The following is a 20,201-nucleotide window of genomic DNA, read 5'->3' as shown; positions in this document are numbered from 1 at the left end:
GTTTTATTTTAGGCAGACAGAAGTGTCCTCCCATATGAGTCAACTAACTGCTTTGTCAAAATGTTGGAATAACAGCCAGTGAGAGCAGAGGGAGTCTGGTGGGAGAGGCATGTGAGGAGCAGATTTTCTCATGGACTGTAACGCATTCACTGAAGACTTTTGACCCCAGCCCCCCGAAAATCTCCTTCCTTTGGAAAGAATGTGTTCTCGTCTCTCCTCGTCTCTCCCCCTCTCTCTCCCTCTGTCCCATGAGACTGAGAAGGCGCAATCTCGCGTACATGACTGCTTTGCGTTGATTTCCATCTGTGTGCTGTTTCCTATACATGCAATGTGTCATTTAATGTGCTCTGTCATGGAGAGAGCTCGAATTGCTCCAGTATATTCATCTGACCGATCAGGGGCTGTCGCCACCGAGTGATCAGTTAGGTCCGATTCCATAATTAAAGTGATGGGACTTTTAATAGTTACTGTGCAGTTTTGTGCTTATTAAGATAATGAATGAATTAATCGCATCAACCTGCCTTTTTCTTGAACTCTTGAACTAAATTCTCTCAAAAATATTAATGCCAATATTAAAAAAAAAAAAAAGTGTTCCTGACTATGGCATAGAATATTTTTATTTTCACAAGGAAGCCACTACTTCATGTTTTTATACTGAACACTTATAATAAGAACATGATTACTCCACTTATTGCAAAGTTAAAACACCAGTACGTTAAAGCAAATATGTCTACTGGATACTTGTATCCTTCTAAATGGCCATATGTTTATATGGACTCCACCTATGGTTGTCACTTTGGATTAATTTATGAGTTATATAATCCATACAGCTCTTAACTTTCCTTTTTCCACTCGGTCAACATGATATTTTGATGCTTTCTTCAGTCTTTTTCTCTATCAAGTTGTGATATAGAGATGGTATCTTTTTCTCCCCATACAAGAAATACAAGAAGACAGAAGAAATTTTAGTTTAATGAATTTGCAGAGAAGATCTCTGTTGTCCATTCATACACTTATGTAGCCTTATATCCCCTGTCCTATTTTTGCTCATCAGCAACACACAACACATGGCTGTACATACATCTTACAAAACAAAACAAAACATGAATGTAACAATGTTTAGTTGTTCCAGAGTTCATTTGGCACATTTGGTTCATTATGAAAAAGTAAAGAAGTTTGGTCACACAGGTGAAGGAGAAAAAAAAACATTGCATTAGTGGTTGTTCAGACGTTGTGTAAAAGATAAAGAGGGTTTCACAGACGATTTTCATTCACATCAGCTCATTAGACGTGGGTGCATCTGTGATGGGAGTGTCGTCGGGGGTACTGACATCACTGGGAATGAGGTCAGCGAGAAGGTCATTTCCTTTCAGCTCTAAGTTCTGTAGGAGTTCACTAATGCTTTCCTTATTGACATCAATCACAGGCTGCTCCGAATACCCGGCAGTCTCCTTCTCCACTGGGTTTTCCAGAGATTCTGGTGTTTCCTTTGGCTTTTCTGGATCACTTGTAGAGCTCTGAGCAGCTTCAGTGCTGTCTTGGCCTCCCTCAGCCAATGTGTTGTCTGAGGGCTCATCTGCAGTGTCTGGGTCAGGAATGAGAGTTGGGGGTGGAGAAGTGTTAACAGGTTGGGGTGTGAGGTCAGAGACGTGGTGGTCGGTTGAAGTGGTTGAAAAAGGCTTTGGCTCAGGGAGAAGCTCTTGGGAAAGGAAATCTGTCTGCTGCTCCAGAACCTCAGTTGGAACTGCTGCCGATCCGCAGACAGGCTCAGGCACAGATTCAGCCTTAGTTCCTGCTTCAGACTCTGGTTCTGGGGCAAGCTGAGCTTCAGCTAAAACAGATTCTGGTTCTGCAGCTGGTTCCACTTCTGGGAGTGATGCTGTACTAATAGAGACCAGGAGCTCAGGTTGGGGTAGAGCTGGGGTTTCTTTTGCTTCAACCTTTGGATCAGCGTCATTTTGTGTGGCGGGGGCAGCAGAAGCCTGGACCTCCTTAAACTCTGATATACATTCTTCAGAGGGTAAACATACCACTGGTGTCACTGGGTCCCCCACCACTACATCTAAATCCTCTGTGTCTGTGTCCTGGGTCTGTTTCGGCTGTGTTGGCTCCTCTGCTGGTTGAGGAGCTGCTGGCTGCTCTGCAGGCTTCTGTGCAGTGACAGCAGTTTGACTGCTGCTGGCTGCTGGAGATTCTCGCCTTCTGCTGAACCTGTTTCCCATGATTGACCTGTCGCCAAGTTCAAAATGACAATATAAGTATCACAAGTAATTACATTTCAAACTCTCCTTAGGTGGTTGTAGATAATAAACTCAACATTGCATCACGCTTAAGCAAAAGTTTTACTTCAAGATTCGTTAATATGCAGTTGCCTACGATTATCTGTACAACAAAAGTTAAGAGGGGAACTTCAATTCAAATCACCTTTTAGTGTGTATTTAAGTTAACTAGGAGACAGACAGAGACAGAGTCCTGTTTTAGTGTGTTGGTACATCATGTTCCTTTGAACACTTCTTGGACCGAAAACAGCCTGCATGAAACAGTGCATGGACATTAACTGTATGTCTCTATGGGAATGTTTCTGGTGTGCCAAGGAGCATTAAAGTTTATTTGATTCTTTCTTTCTTGTTTTCTTTAGACTGCAGGTCGCATCACAGATTTAGGTTTGTTTCCATCAGAAAATAAAGTCAAAAATCTTGGGTCTATTTGGAGGTGCACCTGAAGGTTTTGTCATGGAATACATGAACACTGTAGTTGATGTTTGGCCGCTTTACCACTCTGAGTAATAACCACACCTTATTTGCTGTGTTTCAATGATCCGCATGCCGTTCTCACAAGTGAAGTGGTCGACAATTTCATGACAAATATCCAAACATTAAAGTCTAATTCAAACAATCTCAATGTGCTAATTGCGGACAATTGCTGGTTAAAATGAACCGAACAAAGAAACTTGTTTTGGATCCCGCCTCCCTGCTTGTCCTGGACAACTTGTTACAAGCTCTAAAACTGCACAGAGCTGAAAACAGCTCCGGCTGGAGTTGCCCTAATTCAGTTGTAAGTGTAACTAATGTTTTACCAACCTTCGGGATCTTCTTGAGTCGCAAAGGCAGAAAAAGCAGCAGATGATCTCAGTGTCACTCCGGATTTGGAGAAGTCCGCACGTCAAACTGAGTGCGGCGGCGCGCGCCAGCTGCAGGACCGACGAAGCTCCTGCTCGCCGTGCGCGTTCATGAGCTGAGCGCGTCGCAGCAAACCCCAAACTGAAGGTTGTTATTGTGAGCCCGACTGTCGACGTCTTTTGGAGAACGAAAGTAAGTCCCTAAAACAAAATAATTCTTTTGAGGACCTGGTCAAAATGAATCACCCGTTGATAATCACTGAGAAGCAACTCAAACTGTCATATTTGATTACCTATAAGCATGTTTCAAAAATAAACTTTTAGTTGTTATTTTACATGCGTTTGTGCTTTAAATATTGGCTTCACACAACTGTGATAAAGTCGTAATGTTCTCTGAACAGATCGATCAGCTGAGCTGCATGAGGTTGAATATTAACCATCTGACCTCACATATCCTGCCTGTTAGTCTGAGAGGTTGGCAGGGATCAAAACTCTTGAAGAACAGCCAGATAATGACGTAAGTTCATGCAGAAATGAAATGACCCATTTCTCCGTGAAATTATTTTGGCTTATTAAATGATTGTATTGATTTTGGTCGGTATAAATTTCAAATCTACAGGGCAGAAGTCAAAGGGTCTTGCCTGGCTTCGGTTATCAACGCTGTGAAGAGTCCTACAGGGTGTTGTTTTTGGATTTCAGTGTTTCTACTGCTCATCTTCAGTCAGCAGTTAACATCTCTATTCCTCTTTGATGGCGTATTCATCTGTTCCACTGATGTCCTCATCAGTCCCTTTCGTTTCTGTCTAAAAAAAGATGGTCAGGTTTACTGCAGCTCTGTCTGTGAAGGTGAATGTGACATAAAAATTTACATGGCTACAATAGCAGTTATCCTGGCTTTGTACATGCCCGTGGTGCTGGTGGCCTTTGCCCTGCTGGCCATGCTGTTCACAGTGTATGCCAGAGAGACAGCGACACTGACGTTTAGTATGATCTGCCAGGCTGCATCAAGCCTTCTCATTGTGGCAGGCATTATTGTTTTTTTACTTTTCAACTGGCAATATGTTTCCTGGGAAGCCTTGACCCCCTGGTTTTATATGTGTATGGGTGTGCAGGTTGAGCTGATTATAACAACTGTGCTGATCGGCATTTTAAGAAGGAAGATCTGACTAGAAATAGACGGGTCCACTCTGTCCCTGTCTCGGCTTCACCACGGGGCTGGCTTTGTGGTTTTGTGTGGAATTGTTTGTGTTCACTGTGCAAAAACATAAACACATGAAAAATCTTTCATACAAGCAAATGTAGATATAACCCAACTTGGTTTTTCTGTGAATAAAATTGTAAATATTTACATTATTTTGTCACATTGACTTTGATGTTTTCATTCAACAGTGCATAAATCTTCATTTTGATGATACAATAACTGTATTTCAGTTATTATTATTAAATAGCTCCAATGATATACTGCAACAGTAATGTAGCTGCTGTTTGTGAGTATCATTGGTGTTATAAACACTGGCACTCGTGTTCCAATAACAAAATCATCCTGGCTGAGTTAACAACCAGAAATGAAATCTTATGCTGGGGCTCTCAATCCAAACTGCTCAAAGTGCGCAGCCAAATTTTAAACCCCAGTGGCATTGATTAAATCATCAGTGTCCCAGTTTGTAGCTTTATAAGGGAGCTGTGCACATTCACAAGTACTGACTGGACTGTCTTGTGAAACTGTGATTTTTTTCCTTATGGTGTAAGCTCACATAGATGGTATTCAATTAAATTTCACCTTCATCAGGTGAAAAAAATTTCTCGAACAAGCCGCAAGGCATCGCCATCATCATCCTTCACACCATCTGATGCCTTCTGTGAGTGCTCCTCCCTTTTCTCAGCCTCCAGTTCGTCGTTTTCATCAGTTTCTGAAACATATGTCATCTCTTTGGCTTCATTGCAGTCTGATGGTGGCTCCTCTAAAGCCTCTGTCACTGACTTTAAAGAAGCAGGTTCCTCTCTGATCTTCACAGTGGCATCTCCTGCCTTGTATTCATCTTCAACCTGTGTGGGTAGGAGGAGAGAGAAATTTAAGCATAGACAGCATATACTTGGAATAAAAATGCCTCTCCAAATACATTTAAATTTTCATACTATTTGTACAATTCTGACATGTCTTTAATTGGAGCAGCATGGTGGCATAGTGGTTAGTGCTTTTTCCTCGCAGCAAGAAGTTCATGGCTTCGATTGTTTGATGTTTAGCACACGGAGGACTGCAACACCATGCTGCTAAATTTTAAGTGTGTTTGACTAACTGACTCAAAGAGGAACCTTTTTTTCCCGCCATAAGGGAAGTTGCCCCCCATCATAAATAAAGAGACCACAACGCCACCTTCCGGTCCGACAGCAGCGCCACTTCCGGACATGCGCCGTAGGTCAGGTAGGCAGCGGCCGCTTCCACCAGCTCAGCCTCGTTCATACAGTAGAAAGCTGACCTGAAATCACAACAAGGTGGGTTTGTTACAGTCACTCAACCGACCAAAGCAGGCCAGCCTCCATGTTGTTGTGTGTCCTCCTTCACCTCGTCCCTTTCCGTGTCCTCCTGCACCGCAGCGGCTCCTTCTCCTTCACCTCCCCCGGCGCCATCCACGGCGGCAGCCTGCGGTGTCCGTCCGACATGTTGGCTCTGGTTGAAGCTACACATGCACTCACAACTTCACTGTTCGACGTCCACACAACAGAACACAACCAGTGTGTGTTGTGGTGAAGTCACACAATCGCTCTGGCGCCGCTTAGCGGGGGAAAGCTGTAGTGAGTCAAAGGAAGTCCAACCATTACAGCAGATTTTTAAGATATCATGCAGCAAATAATCCCCGAGCACTGGTGCATATTTCATTATTGGATTTTTTTTTTTTATTTAGCTGAATGAAAATGACAAACATCTGTAGCAGAGAAGGTGTAGAACAAGTCCACACAGTAAAATGGAGATTTTCAAGGTAAGAATTCCCCCCAAATACTAAAACTTCTTATTCTTCTCAAGTATTCATTTTAGGGGTAAACATCTTTTGTACTTTTCGCCAGGTTAGCTATATTTAAATGAAATATCTGTCTGTATCTATCTACACTACCATCAAATGTTTGGACACACTTACTCATTCAAATGAATAGGAAAGTGTCCAAACCTTTGACTGGTAGTACATCTGTCTTTGTCTATCTGTCTGTCTGTCTGTCTATCTGCCCATTCACACATACAGCACACACTTCCATCTCATAAATTACAGCACATACACACACACATGCACACGCAATGCACTTGCGTCAATCAATCAGCGTTGCAGTAAAGTGGTCCGTAATTAAAACTGTTGCAAAATCTCCTCATCCGAAGTGACATCTCTTAGCTGGGACTTGAGTTTCAGTTATCTGCGCTCATCTCTTTTCTCAGTTTTTCTTCCCTCTTCACAAATGTGGAGTGGTGTATATTCAGGCCCCTGCCAGTAACATTGGGCAATGTTTCCTTTAGGATTATGTAAAAATCAGTTTAATAATTAATATAAATCAAAAACTTTTAAAGAAACATTTTTATTTTGGATGCTTCCTCTTAACTGTTATCCTGTGGGTATGTGAGGACAGAGGCACAGTGATAACATCTAACCCTTGCCCCTCGTTTTTTTCTGACCATCAGTAGTTTATTCACTCTATTTGTATGACACATTTTCCCTCTTTTCATCATCTTCTTTCATCTCACACGTTCAAATCAACATTGTATTAGACTCTCACTTTCTGTCACTTTCTACCCAAAGCTTCCTCTTCTCTCACTCTGGCATTTTAATTATGTCTCTAAAGCCCCTTCGTACAAGCGCTTAGGCTTTGATTGCAAAGACCAGCTTTGTATATTTGACTAAATTAGAAAGTGGGGAGAAGGGAGAGAAAAAAAATATCAAGGCAAAGAGCATGTTAACCGCCAGATGCACGCACAATGTCATTTTCCCTAAAGCGCTCAAGTTAACCGTATTTTAGGAATGTCTAGTAATCAGACTGCTGAACTTTATCTAATGAAAAAAAAAACCTCAATCTGAAACCATATTGTTGTTATAATAGACTGTATTCCTGTAGGCCATTTCTTTTCTGATGTAATGCTACTGTACAACAACACAATCCACTTATGATTATTAGCCAAGATTGAAATAATGCTTTCATTGGCACCAACAACGCCATTTCTTTTTTCACTGGAAAAAATTATTCATGAAATGATTAGAATTCCTCATCATAGTTAACTCATTAGTATCATTAGTAAAACAATTCAGTTCATATGAAAATTAATTGGACGTTAAAACATTTTTGAGGAACCTAGTGTTGCGTTGGACTCATCCTCATCCAGGCTTGCTGCCACATCCACAGATCAGTCCACGCTAAGAAGATTTCCTTTTCCTACTGCACTGAAGCTTGTCACTGCTGTACTTGCCTGCTGATTTTGCGGGTCAAATATGGCCCAAATATCTCAAGTGTCTGACATGAGAGCATCTGTACTATGGCTTTGTTTAACATTGCTTTTATTCTGATGTCAGAATGAGTCCTCCTCCTCTATGAACACTGCAATAGATTACTGAAAGAAATTAATATTTAGATCTGAAAAACAATTACTGTATATGCCTGTATTTTATTTTTAATAGGGGAGAAGTTATTATGTAGAAAAATAAAAATAAACAAAGGACATTTTTTTCTGTTATTCACACTTGCCTCTTCACATGTTATGCCCGAAATGGTAAGAAGCAGACTAATCTTTTAGTTGTCTTTTTGGGCTTAAGCATACTTTGGGTCATTTCTGTTGGCCATCTGTTCCAGAAACACTCTTGTGATTGGCCATATGTTGTTAGTGTTAGGAAGAGCAGAACATTTAAATTGAAAATATTCTTCTGGTTGTCAGTGGAAAAGTACTATCTTTTGGGAGTTGGCAACCAGCACTTTATCAGTGCATGTATGTGCACATGTATGTTTACAGTTGAAGGCTTTGGTTTGGCTTTTAGTAAAAACCTGTCTTCTGTCTGAGTTGGGCATGTTCTTTCTAACATCTGAGAAATAAAGGGAATAATTTTTGTTTTAAGTCTATTTAACTCCCAAAAATCTTCAACAAGCAAAATCTTCCAGCACTTATTTAGTTTGTTTTCGCATGTTGGCTCTTTGTTGATGTGCATAGTTGTGTGTATTTGATTAAAATTACCATAATGTTTCGATCAAATGAGTTGAAGACACCAGTGTCGTATATCTTAAGTTGTATGAGGTCTGATACAACAAAGTCTTTTCTACTTTACATTTGCTGAGCTGACAGGTAAACAACTACCTAAAAAACACCTTACAAGCAAAAATCGGCTCATCAGCTCCCCACAGATTCCCAATCCTAGCCTGGAGGGTGCTTTGCCAAAAATTATTATGTGAGAATGTTTGCTCATTCTTGGTTGACTGCAAGTCTTTAAAAAAGAGGATGATGCCTCAAGGAATGAATTCCCAAATAACAAAATCCCTTACTTCTTTCCCCGGATATAAAATTTCACTTGTATGCAGTTTAGGTTTAATCTCAGAGGGTGAAAAGAAATGAGAGAGTAAGTCATTTACATTTATTTGCATGAAACTAATGATAGATGAGCAATTAAGTTTTCTGAGAAATTGCGTGTGTGTTTGAAGTGATGAATATCAGTCGTGACATTGCATAAAACAAACCATATGTGAATTTATGTTAATACAGAGAAGATGCCTCTGGGGTCTGAGGATTAGTATAAGTATTACTGATAGAGTAAAAAAACAGACATATACAAATAATGTGAAGATACAGTAAAATTAAACTGGAGCCCCTTTTCAAACCAACCAAATTGATTTGATTTTGGGATGCTTTGGAAGCTTAATCTTAATTTGTTCTCTGACATTTAAGGTAATTTTTCTCTCTTCTTGCTTCACCTAATCTGTTGTCATTAGGACCAAAGACAGGATAAAACAAGTTTAGCATCAGCTCTTCCTGCTGAATAATTTCAGGTGTACTTCAGTCTGTCTTGGTGTTTACTGTTAGTGACTGGGTCTCCTAGGACAGCCTGGCTTTGAAAATTAAGATGACTATTATATGAGGAATTGTCAATGTGGATGATTCAATTTTAAGCTAATATTAGCGAACATTTTTGATAAATAGACTTAATAGAGAAAATAAATTAGACAGTTGAGGAAAAGTTAATATATGACCTACGTATATTTCCCCAGCTGATAGGATTCACCACAGGGAACTTTGTATAGGGTTGGTTAGTTAGAATATAATTTACAATTATAACCTTAAACACTTATGAGGCAAGCAGGGAAAATAAAATTTCATATACTTAAGTGTGTCCAAGAGGACAGAGGAAATAAAAAACTGAAAACAAATGAATGTGCTGATGAAGTCACTGGGAAGCAGTAATTTGTTCCACCCTATTAAAGTCGGGACTTGTAGCCTACTCCGCTTCCTCATCAACAGTAATAGGCCAAATCCACAGGGATTTCCTGCCAATCACCAGATCATGGTGGTATCTTAATGACTTTTCTTCTGAAGCTGAAGTGCTTGTCTTCTAAAATCAGCAATCTGTTGTGTTTTGTAGCAACTAGCAGATCAGGCAACAGTGTCACAGATTCAAAGCAAGTCCAGATAATGAATTACTATGTTCTCTGGAACTGTTTAACCTCACTGGAACATGTGTCTCTTAAACTGCGTGAAAAATCCTGCTCTGCCATCTGTGACCTTAAAGAAGACCCTGTCCTTGAAAGCTCATTGTTCTTTCCAGACAAGCAAAATGGTTTTTGATACCAGACGTGCACATGCATGCAGTATTACTCTTTGACAGTAGGGAAATCAAAAAGAAAGAAGGGAGGAACCATGCAACTATGTCACCTGGCTCACTCAACCAAGGACTATGATGAATTAAAGATGCTAATTTCATCATTAAGCACACACTAATAGGAGCTATCAGTTGCCTGGGTGAAACTCCAATTAAAATGCTAATTCCAATCTTGGTCCTGCAACTTAACAGATTAAGATTCATTGTCCCCCTTTAGTTCTTGTGTCTCAAAAAATTCAGGCAGAAAGATTTCACATCAACGACCTCTTTGTGTTCTGTTTTGTTTTGCTTTCATGTAATTTACAAGTGTTATTTACAATTTTAGTATTTTTTTATTGAAAGATACTGTTCTGCTGTTTGTGTGGCACGCAACTAGTAGTTAATAAAATAATTAATAACAGAAAATAACAGCCATGGTTAAAGTGTCTATATGAATTTTCATGTGTGAAAAATTGATGACAAAATGTTTTGTAGTGGGTTTTGTTAAACGTTTTAATTCAGACAGCGTTTTACAAACGTTGACCCTACTGTACAATCTCACCATTGACTCCACAAGAAGCTCAAGAGGAGAGTTTTACGTGAACTTTTTCCACCCATAAAGTTTGTCCAGTTGTAACAAAATTACAAATGTTCAAATATGTTATTTGAGCATTATAAAAATCTGACTTGAACTTGGCAAAATAACCTCGGCATAACATTCAGTATGTTCCATTAGTTCCCATTCCAGAGTTTTTGACCAATTTTTCTCCATAAAGCTTCAGGTGCATTTCAGGATGAACAAAACAGCACAATTGTTTTCATCCAGTACATATTGTACAATTAATCAAATCAGGGATTTTTGGGGTAAAATATATCAGCTTGTTGAACAGCACCTAATCTTATAGAGACCCGCCTCCCGCCCATCACACATTCAACAGTCCGGAAACTGTTTTTGTAGCATGTATTCAGAAATATTACTGGGTGGCAGTATTATGCATGGATGGAAATTAAAGATTAAAGGACAAGTAGGCATTAAAGATTTTCTGACATTACAGAAACTCATGGGGGGATTAAAAGGAAAAGCTAAATCTTCCCGCTGGGTTTAGTTTACTGCAGCAGAAAACTTCCAAGCAGACTGGAAAATTTTGTCTTTTGTCTTTTGTCTTTTGTTTTGTTCTCTGTCAGACCCCTGTAAAAACCTTTGCTTCCTAGGTCCTTGAAAGAAGCAGATGAGACACCAGCCCGGTTGCCATGGCAACAGGTGCCGCTTATAATACCTTTTGATGTGCAGTAAACAAAGGTGTACGTGCTGGTTTGCCGATATGTATTCGTGTTTGCTGATGTGATAGTAACACCGATAGAGACTGACCAACAGTGGCGTTAACTGTGACCCCCTGATGTTCATCGAGGCACGTCTCAGTAGTACTGCCAAACCAAATGCATCCTATAAAATAAATGATTCGAGAACCTCTGAGGCAACACTTTTGCTTTTTCATCCATCTTAAGGGAACAGTGTAATTTTTAAACACTGGCACAGATGATGCAACTTTATTATGGTGGATATATTGTGTGGGTGAGTTTCTGAGTTACTTTCCTGCTGAACCGATTTACCCCAAGGTTGTTACTGAGGAGGAAAAATTGGTCCCACTTTACGCAATAATGATGGCTTTGGAGACTTTGGAAATATGGCCCCGGGCCTTTCTGACAAGGTGTGTTGCTTTGTAACTGCTGGTTTGCTGTTCACTCCTGTTTTTTTTTTTTTTGTTTTGTTTTGTTTTGTTTTTTTTAATTTGTTCAGCAAGTTTCATTTAAGAACTATGCATTTGAAGGAACAAGGAGAGAAAATGTCAAAATTGGCAGAAAAAGTTACACAAACAGTGAGTTAGACTTCATGTAGGTGTTAATCTCTCTATGTCTTCTTTTTGTATCAGGAAGAAATGATAGAATAGAATGGGCCACAGTTAATTCTTGATATACCTAATAAATTTGAGGTTGCTATACTAACTATAATTTTTGACAGCATTTCCATACATTATACTTTCGTGTTGCCATATTTCAGAAGAAAACTTTTTACATGCACACATTTATCTGGTGCCAGTATTTACAGTTACCCTGCTAAGATTTTGCATTATGACCATTTTCTAAAACTGCATTGTTCAGATTAAACAGCCCTACCTTTTTGCAGTCTACACTTAATACATCAGTGGCATCAATCTAACAGGAACATTCATGCATGAATATGCTGATGACCATTCAGGATCATCACTGTGTAATGTTAACTCTATATTAAATATATTAGTATTTTAAAGTGATGCAGTGTTTGATCTGAAAGACGTGATCACTTCCTCTGACTTGGAAATCTCATCTGAATTCATAAGCAATAAATCACAGCTTTGCTTAAGTTGTTGTAGTGTTTTAGCATTTTCACCACCGCTCTTGTGACTGCTCTTGGTCAATTGTCCTGAAACTGAAATGAAACTGCCAGCGGTTTTGGGCTGTGGCTTTGTTGATATTACTTCTGCTTTCTAAGGGGAGCTTGAGTTACATTATCACATATTTAGACCGAGGCATATGAGATTGCCTTTGGCTGCCAGGAATGACCTTACATTGTCCAAAGCCTCTGATTCAAAGCTATTACAATCAGCTGCCGAGGCACCAGCCTGCCACTGGACATGTTTAAAGGCAACACATCAAAGGAAAATCTCCACCCCACCAAGTCTTCTCTTTTGTCTCTGTGCAGCTCCAGCTTTATTATAAGGCTTCAGGTGCCATGCATCTCCTTCCGGACAAATGAAAGAAGACCACCGTGTCTGTGTCCCGCTCTCTGCTCTGCATAGAAATGCACACATATGCAATGTCTGCCCAGTGAGCTCTTTGGCCAGGTGTTCTCTGTGTGTGTGTGTGTGTGTGTGTGTTCATTTCCCTCTGGCCTCTTTCTCTATGTCAGCTAATTAAGTTAAAACAAAATGTTAATTCCTAATGAAATTCATCAACATGCCAGACAGGCGATGTGAGCATTATCATATCTCTCATTACTAATGTATTTTTTGCGCACATGCGCAATCACCTCTTCCATCGTCTCGCGCCAAGTAAAGCCAATCTTAAAACGGCGAGCAGCCGCAGACAGATCATCTGTTTATTTAGGAGGGGAAGTGTCAGACTGATCCAGACTGGAGCTCTGCGGTGTCACAGTCTTTGTGCTCACCCGACACATTTCTGACAGTACTGGCAAAGATTATTCAGAAGTTCTTCATGCGCGTCCCAGAAAGAGCCCTCATTCTGGCCAATAGGATTACGATCAGAAGGTGAAAGTTGGATTTGGATGTGAGAGATTCTAACTTGCGCTGATCCAGGCCAGTGATTTCAACAGGCAGGGGGATGTGAGGGAAACAAAGCTGTGCAAGTTTGAAACCCAACCCGAGAGGATGCATGTAGGTGAGTGGGATTCTTCTTATTTACATGATTCCACACGGCCTTTTCCCTCCTTTGTCTTTTTGCCATATTTGTGCACGTTGTTCTCAAACTTCTGCTGTTGTCAAGATTTTCATAATTAGCCCACAATATTTTGAAAATAGCAACTGAAAGCGATAGAGGGATGGTAAAGTGCATTTATTCAGGCATCCACAGATTGCTGTGCCACTAATGTATGTGTTGTTTTGAAAGTTTGTGCAGTGCAGCCTGGACACTCAATGTGCTGAATACAACACCATGTGGACAACACATTTAACTGATAGAAATAAAAAAAACAAATTACTACACACACATAAATATATATAAATGTATATATATACCAACACACACAGATTTATGTATGTATGTGTGTATATATACACACATACATATTTATGTGTATGTATGTATTATTATTTTTTATTCAAAGGTAAAATGCATAAATTTACACCTTACAGTGGTGCAGTGGGACATTTCCCAGATAGGATTTAGGCTGCTGCTGCTGCCTCATTGCCTCCATATACACACACACACTGCATGGTACCAACCAGCATGTGCAGGCGGTTTTGGAAGGAAACAAAAAAATAAATAAATAAATAAAATAAACTAAACAAAAACTTATTTTTCGATGTTGTGTATCAGCTCTGGTGGTAAATGTCACTTTGCTCTGCCTATCAGCTTCATTAGTGCGTGTGTGACAGGATCCTACTGCAGATTTTCATTTGGCGTTTTCTCAAGAATTTAAGATTAGTGGGGATAGACAATAATTATTTGCGTGTTTTTAAATATTAAAATGTTCAACACATTGCTATATTTAATAAAATATCAACACAAGGCAATAAATCATCAATATCAAAGAAACGTTGCCCAGAAATCAGCACGTTGTATTCAGCAGTTTTGTGACTTGCAGTTTGTCATTGGACGATCACAGCAGCATGCCAACGTGTCAACCTGCCTCTTTAGTGTAAACTCAAAGCAAATTTCAGTGGTCTGCTGCCCTCAGGCCAGATGCTCTATTTAGGTCATAGTTTATGTAATGGGCACAAATGTGGCACAAGACATGTTTTCGTGAGACGAAGGCTACATTTCATTCGCCTTTTGATGTCTTTGCACAGCACATACAGTCAGCAGATTGTCAGCAGTCTCATCTCTCATCCCCTGTGCTTCATGTAAACCTTAAAAATAAATAAAGTAGGTTGCAGAGGTAAGGAAATAGTGTCCGTGTTCTCTTCCTGTGAAGATTTTGAACTGCTTGGTCTGTTGTATTCATTTCAGGCAGACATCAAGCAAAGACACTCAAAACTTGCGAAACGTATTCCCTTTATTCTCTGATTGGACCTGCTCACGCTGCTTCTTTTACAGTCTGCATATTTCTCCTGGTCATTGAGGAGGGATTTGCTCTGGCACAAAAGACTAAAGGTGAGACTGATACCTTCGCTGCACATTTTCTAATTCAACTGTACAGGTTGTACACAGGAGATACATGGCAGCGTCTTAGCTGTGTCGTGCCATCAGTTGTACAGAGTTACTGTCAGGATGTTGTGTCTGAGTTGGACGTCATTTCACATGCAGATGGAGGAGCGTCATCAAAGGAAGTTAAACCGTCTCAGCAGCCACAGCATTCTAATCACTGTGGGAACTGGGTACGAAACGCAGATGGCGGCACCTTTAGCTCCCCCAACTACCCCAATTCGTACCCCCCCAACAAGGAGTGCCTTTATGTACTTGAAGGTAATGAGCACTACACACCTATGCCTGATAATTCCACTGAAATGTGAAAAGTGATCTATTACTCTAATTATGTGAATGTTATAGATTTGATATTAAGTTATAAGCCAGATTCTTTTAGATGCTCTGGTGGCTGTTGAAGGAAATCTGATGGGATGTGGTGCATGATGCTTCTGTTGCTATTGCCTCTTTCCTTCAACAATGGTTTTGTTATGAGTTATTATGAGTAATAACATTACTCATAATAAATTGGTCACAAATGATGCTGTTTTGTCTCTCTTGGCAACAAAGGACCTATCTTACAATCTCAAAATTATGCGCTATGCCCTGTTTCCCTTCACGGCCATTAAAGTACAAACAAGCTGACATTATGTTGCACACCAAAGAATATGCCAAACTTTGCTGCTAGCTTGTGCATAATTTTTCCCCTAATTGCTCCTGGAGCCCACATAAGTCTGATCTAGTCATACTGTCTGAAAAAATAGCAGCACTGAGGGATGAGGGAAGGAGAAGATATTTCTTTCATGATATCTATGGCTATATTATCTGTCTGACTGACTGGCAGTAGAAGTGACTTACAACCATGCGTCCACCAGCGCTTCCCCGGCAGAGAATAGAGCTGCTGTTTGATGATGCCTTCTACATCGAAGCATCATTTGAGTGTCGCTTTGACCACATTGAGGTTCGAGACGGTCCATTCAGCTTCTCGCCACTCATCAACCGCTTCTGTGGCTCAGCCAATCCCGGACTTGTCCTCTCAAGTGGCCGCTTCATGTGGATTCGCTTCTTCAGCGATGAAGAACTGGAAGGGATTGGTTTCCAGGTCCAGTACAGCTTTACTGCAGGTGATGCAAAGCACAGTGGGGGGTTTATTGATCCCTGTATGGCAATGTTCTCACTGTAACATCCTCATATTTATATCCATCTAACATTCATCTAATCCTCTAATCAAATGCCCCAGCTATTATTGGTCAATGAATTCAGACTGATGATGGCATCGGTGTGATAGCTCGCTGCCTCTCTGTTATTTTTCCTTTAAGACCCTGAATTTCATCTACACGTGGGAGGACTTTTAAACCCTATCCCAGGTAGTGCAACTATGAATAATTCACTTTCTTAAATTGTGGCACCCCCTCTTCAACCCAAGTGTAATCTTCTTTTTCTGTCTTGTGTGTTCCCACTCTCTCTGACGCTTTACTCTTACTGATTTTTACTGTCTGTGGGTCAGATTGTCAGTTTGAGCTATCAGGGGCCGACGGCCTGATCCGTTCCAGTCAGGTGGAGGAGGAGTACAAAGTGAGGCCAGACCAGGCAGTGGACTGTATCTGGACCATACGAGCTCCAACAAACAACAGGGTATGGGTGACATCCCAAAAACCAAACAATTTATCAGCAGATTAATGGATAACGAAAAAAATGTAAATTCATAAAGTAATCATCAGTTGCAAACTAAGTATTATATAATTTTTGCCATTTAGCTGATGCACAACTCACTTTCTACATTATGAGTAATAAAAACAAGACAGAGTGCAATGCCAAAGCTGAACTGAATGTTGAAAATAATTCTGCAAAAAAGCCCAGCGGTGTCTGAAAAATGTGGATTATTTCCCCTCCATCTTGTTTATTCCAGATTTACCTACGATTCTTGGAATACCAGATGGAAAACTCAAATGAATGTAAGAAGAACTTTGTGGCTGTTTATGATGGCAGCAATGCCATTGAGGACCTAAAGGTAATATTACTCATTAAATGATGTACTGCACTCTAAAATTAAAACAGCTTGATCTGATCTGCTTTATTTGTTAGTATTTCATTTTTCTGTCAGCTCTCTGTTTCTCTCACCATCGCCCGTCTTTCCTTGCCATCTATGCTCATTTTCAACGTCCTTATTCCAGTCAGAAATGTAAAGAAACTGTTTTACAGACTTTAGCCTCAGGGAGACTGCACATCCATGATGAGAGAAAATAACGATTGGTTTCTTGTAGGCCAAGTTTTGTAGTACGGTAGCTAATGACATCATGCTGGACACTGGTGTGGGAGTAGTGAGGATGTGGGCTGATGAGACAAGCCGTTTCAGCCGTTTCCGGATGCTGTTCACATCTTTTGCTGATCGTGAGTTTCTGCTTCACTTACCCTCAAATGCTGTCATTTAAAATTTTTACCATTGTCCCTTTTACTTTCTGCTGCAGGGTTTGGCACAGACATTTTTTTTTTATTTATGACCCACCTAACCACCTAATCTTCTAGAAAGACAGACACATATCTGTAAAACAGGGCCTTCACACTGCGTTCCACATTCTTATGCAAATTAGATTTAAATGTCGAAAACATAATGTTTTTTGATTTACAAATAAACTCCGGAGTCCCGCGAACCTCAAGGTCTAGGATCCTCCATAGTCTTGGACTAGTGCATAAATCTGCTATTCGGCCAACCCTCACCAATACTCAGAAGCAGGAACGGTTGCAGTGGACCCAGAAATACATGAAGACTAATTTTTAAACAGTCTTGTTTACTGGTGAGTGCCATGGAATGGCCACCGTGTCTCAACAAGACTTCCACATCAGCAAGGAGGTGGCAGTGTCATGTTTTGAGCTGGAATCATGGGGAGAGAGATGGTGGGTCCCTTTAGGGTCTCTGAACGTGTGAAAACGACCACTTTCTTCCATGCTGCAAAAAGAAGAGCTGTGCCTTCCGTAGCAAAATCATCTTCATACATGACAATACACCATCTCATGCTGCATAGAATACCTCTGTGTCATCGGCTGCTATTGGCAAAAAAGGAGAGAAAGTCATTGTGTGGCCCCCATCCTTTCCTGATCTCAACCCCATTGAGACCCTTAGGAGCATCCTCAAGCAAAAGATCTATGAGGGTGGGAGGCAGTTCACATCAAAACAGCAGCTCTGGGAAGCCATTCTGACATATGCAAAATAATTCAAGCACAAACTCTCCAAAAACTCCCAAGTTCAATGGATGCAAGAATTGCGAAGGTGATATCAAAGAAGGGGTCCTATGTTGGCACGTAACTTGGCCTGTTATTATGTTTTTGGTTGAAATAGCTTTTGATTTCAGTAGATATGACCTCCTAATGCTTCAAATTAATCAAATGATCATTTTCAGTTTCAACCTATAAAATGTTTTGAAACCCTTTTGAGCGTAATCATTTGGAACATTGCATTTTGAGTTTTTTTTTTTTTTTATTTTATTTTATTTTTCAAATACTGTTATCATTGGGAAGTTTGTTCAATAAAATTTCTAATTATGTCATAACAGATGATGACTTCCTGCATTGACTATCTAGGAAAATCTGAGAAAAATGTATTTGCATGATTTAGAACGCGGTGTATATGCCAGATACCTGTTTCACCAAAGGAGTGCAGGAAACGGAACAATTTCCTGATCCACTTTCTGGAAATTTGTTTGTTTTCTTTTTCAGTCTGGTTGCATCATATACTGATACACCCATTTTGTGTTTCAGCTCCCTGTGCAGCCAGTGCTTTCTTTTGCCACAGTAACATGTGCATCAACACTTCGCTGGTGTGTAATGGCATACAGAACTGTGTCTTTCCTTGGGATGAAAGCAACTGTAAAGGTACCATTGCACTTTAGAATTGTATTGTGTAATATCCATGCCATGTCTGTCACTGTTGTGTCGCAGCAGCGAATGTTATGTCAGTGTTGAACACTGCAGACTATTCCCATAGAATACTTTGGATCTTATTATCTTTGACACCTCCCTAGCTTAAAGACCTTTGTGACTTTCGGGCCATTTAATGTCTCTGTAGCACTTCAGTTAAATGGGCTGGCTGTGCAGTTGGTAGTTCTTTGACTCTTGATGAACTGAACTGATCCTGGCAATCAAAGGGCCTAACCACTGTGCAGCGATAGAAAAGAGCAAATGACTCTTAATGTATCTGAATGGCCATAATAATTTGTTCTCTCTCCTCCAGAGAAAAAGAACAAAGGTATTTTTCATCAGATCACAAAGACTCATGGGACAATAATATGCGTGTCCACGGGAGTGGTGCTGCTGCTCCTCATTGTCTCCATCCTGGTGCAGGTCAAACAGCCAAGAAAAAAGGTAGCATACATTTAACAATCATATCGCAGATATTACCTGTGAGGTAATAGTGAACTTCCTAAGAGCTTTTATATATCTTATTTTAAAGGTGTTGGTACGCAAGAATAATCTGTTTCAGCAGGGTGACTTCCAGGAGGTGTTTGATCCTCCGCATTATGAACTCTTTACACTTCGAGACAAGGTAAGTCCAATCACTGTGATAAATTATTACCTGAACATGGTCATTTTGAAATGAACACCGTTACTCTTTTTAGGAGGTGTCAGGGGATCTTGGGGAGTTATCGGAAGAACTCCAGTCCCTTCAGGCACTCAGAAGATCCTCATCAGGCTCCCGCTGCATACACGAACACCACTGTGGCTCCCAGGCCTCTGTCAACTCAGTCAAAGCCAGTCAGGGTGCACATGGTCTGGGAAGGGGATCCATGGAGCTTCCCCCTTTCAGAGGGGTCTTCGAAAGCACATTGCCCCCTTTCAGGGACTTGAACAGCAGTCTGCGTAAGAAGAGCTGGCCAAGTATGAAACCAGGCCAGATCCAGCGCCATCACAGTATTGGGGATAGAGCGCTAGGGCGGCAGGATAGAGTAATGGAGGAGGATGAAGAGGAAGAGGAAGATGCCAGGTATGACGTTTATGTACGCAGAGCAGGAAGCCGAAGAGGGAACTATGAAATGGCCCAGCAAAGATCCTTGTCCATGGACTTCTGAAAAGAAAAGATAAGGTTAGGACCATACATACTAAAGCAGCGACTGCTCTGTATTATTCTCATGACAAACGTGTTTTGTTAAATACATTTTACTGTAAAAAAAAAATAGATAAAAGGAAGCACGATAACCACGTCAAAAACACCTTTCAGCTTTAGTTAACCTGTGTTAAAGTGCAAAGCCCTGCTTTTAAATACTTTAGAGTTAAGGTCTTATCTTTCATCTGCTGTTGAGTCAGTTTTGATATCAGACATAAAATCGTCATCTACAGCAGAGCACATGCTTCTAAAAGGTGTGCCATAAAGGTATGCT

General features: G+C 40.4%; 2 protein-coding genes and 1 long non-coding RNA gene across 3 annotated transcripts; 2 read left to right on the top strand and 1 right to left on the bottom strand.

Annotated features, from left to right (window-relative positions):
- Positions 1-952: 952 nt before the first annotated feature.
- Positions 953-3,251, bottom strand: LOC115056974 (cell surface glycoprotein 1-like). Its single transcript, XM_029523806.1, has 2 exons — positions 3,081-3,251; positions 953-2,229 (listed from the first exon to the last, which is right to left on the bottom strand). The coding sequence occupies exon 2, from the start codon at positions 2,220-2,222 to the stop codon at positions 1,272-1,274; it is 951 nt and encodes a 316-aa protein (XP_029379666.1). The 5' UTR covers positions 2,223-2,229; positions 3,081-3,251; the 3' UTR covers positions 953-1,271.
- A 9-nt stretch (positions 3,252-3,260) lies between these two features.
- LOC115056977 (uncharacterized) lies at positions 3,261-4,461 on the top strand. Its single transcript, XR_003841846.1, has 3 exons — positions 3,261-3,311; positions 3,520-3,635; positions 3,738-4,461. It is a non-coding gene; the product is annotated as an uncharacterized LOC115056977 (long non-coding RNA).
- An 8,623-nt stretch (positions 4,462-13,084) lies between these two features.
- On the top strand, positions 13,085-20,063 carry neto2b (neuropilin (NRP) and tolloid (TLL)-like 2b). The gene is made up of 12 exons (XM_029523084.1): positions 13,085-13,365; positions 14,743-14,799; positions 14,953-15,111; positions 15,705-15,953; positions 16,149-16,196; positions 16,337-16,464; positions 16,739-16,840; positions 17,094-17,220; positions 18,586-18,699; positions 19,058-19,188; positions 19,277-19,369; positions 19,443-20,063. The coding sequence occupies exons 1-12, from the start codon at positions 13,356-13,358 to the stop codon at positions 19,890-19,892; spliced, it is 1,668 nt and encodes a 555-aa protein (XP_029378944.1). The 5' UTR covers positions 13,085-13,355; the 3' UTR covers positions 19,893-20,063.
- The last annotated feature ends 138 nt before the right edge of the window (positions 20,064-20,201 follow it).

Source organism: Echeneis naucrates, chromosome 16, assembly GCF_900963305.1.
Source record: "Echeneis naucrates chromosome 16, fEcheNa1.1, whole genome shotgun sequence".
Taxonomy (NCBI): domain Eukaryota; kingdom Metazoa; phylum Chordata; class Actinopteri; order Carangiformes; family Echeneidae; genus Echeneis; species Echeneis naucrates.
Note: the sequence above shows the minus strand (reverse complement) of the source record. Positions and strands in the feature narration are given on the sequence as shown.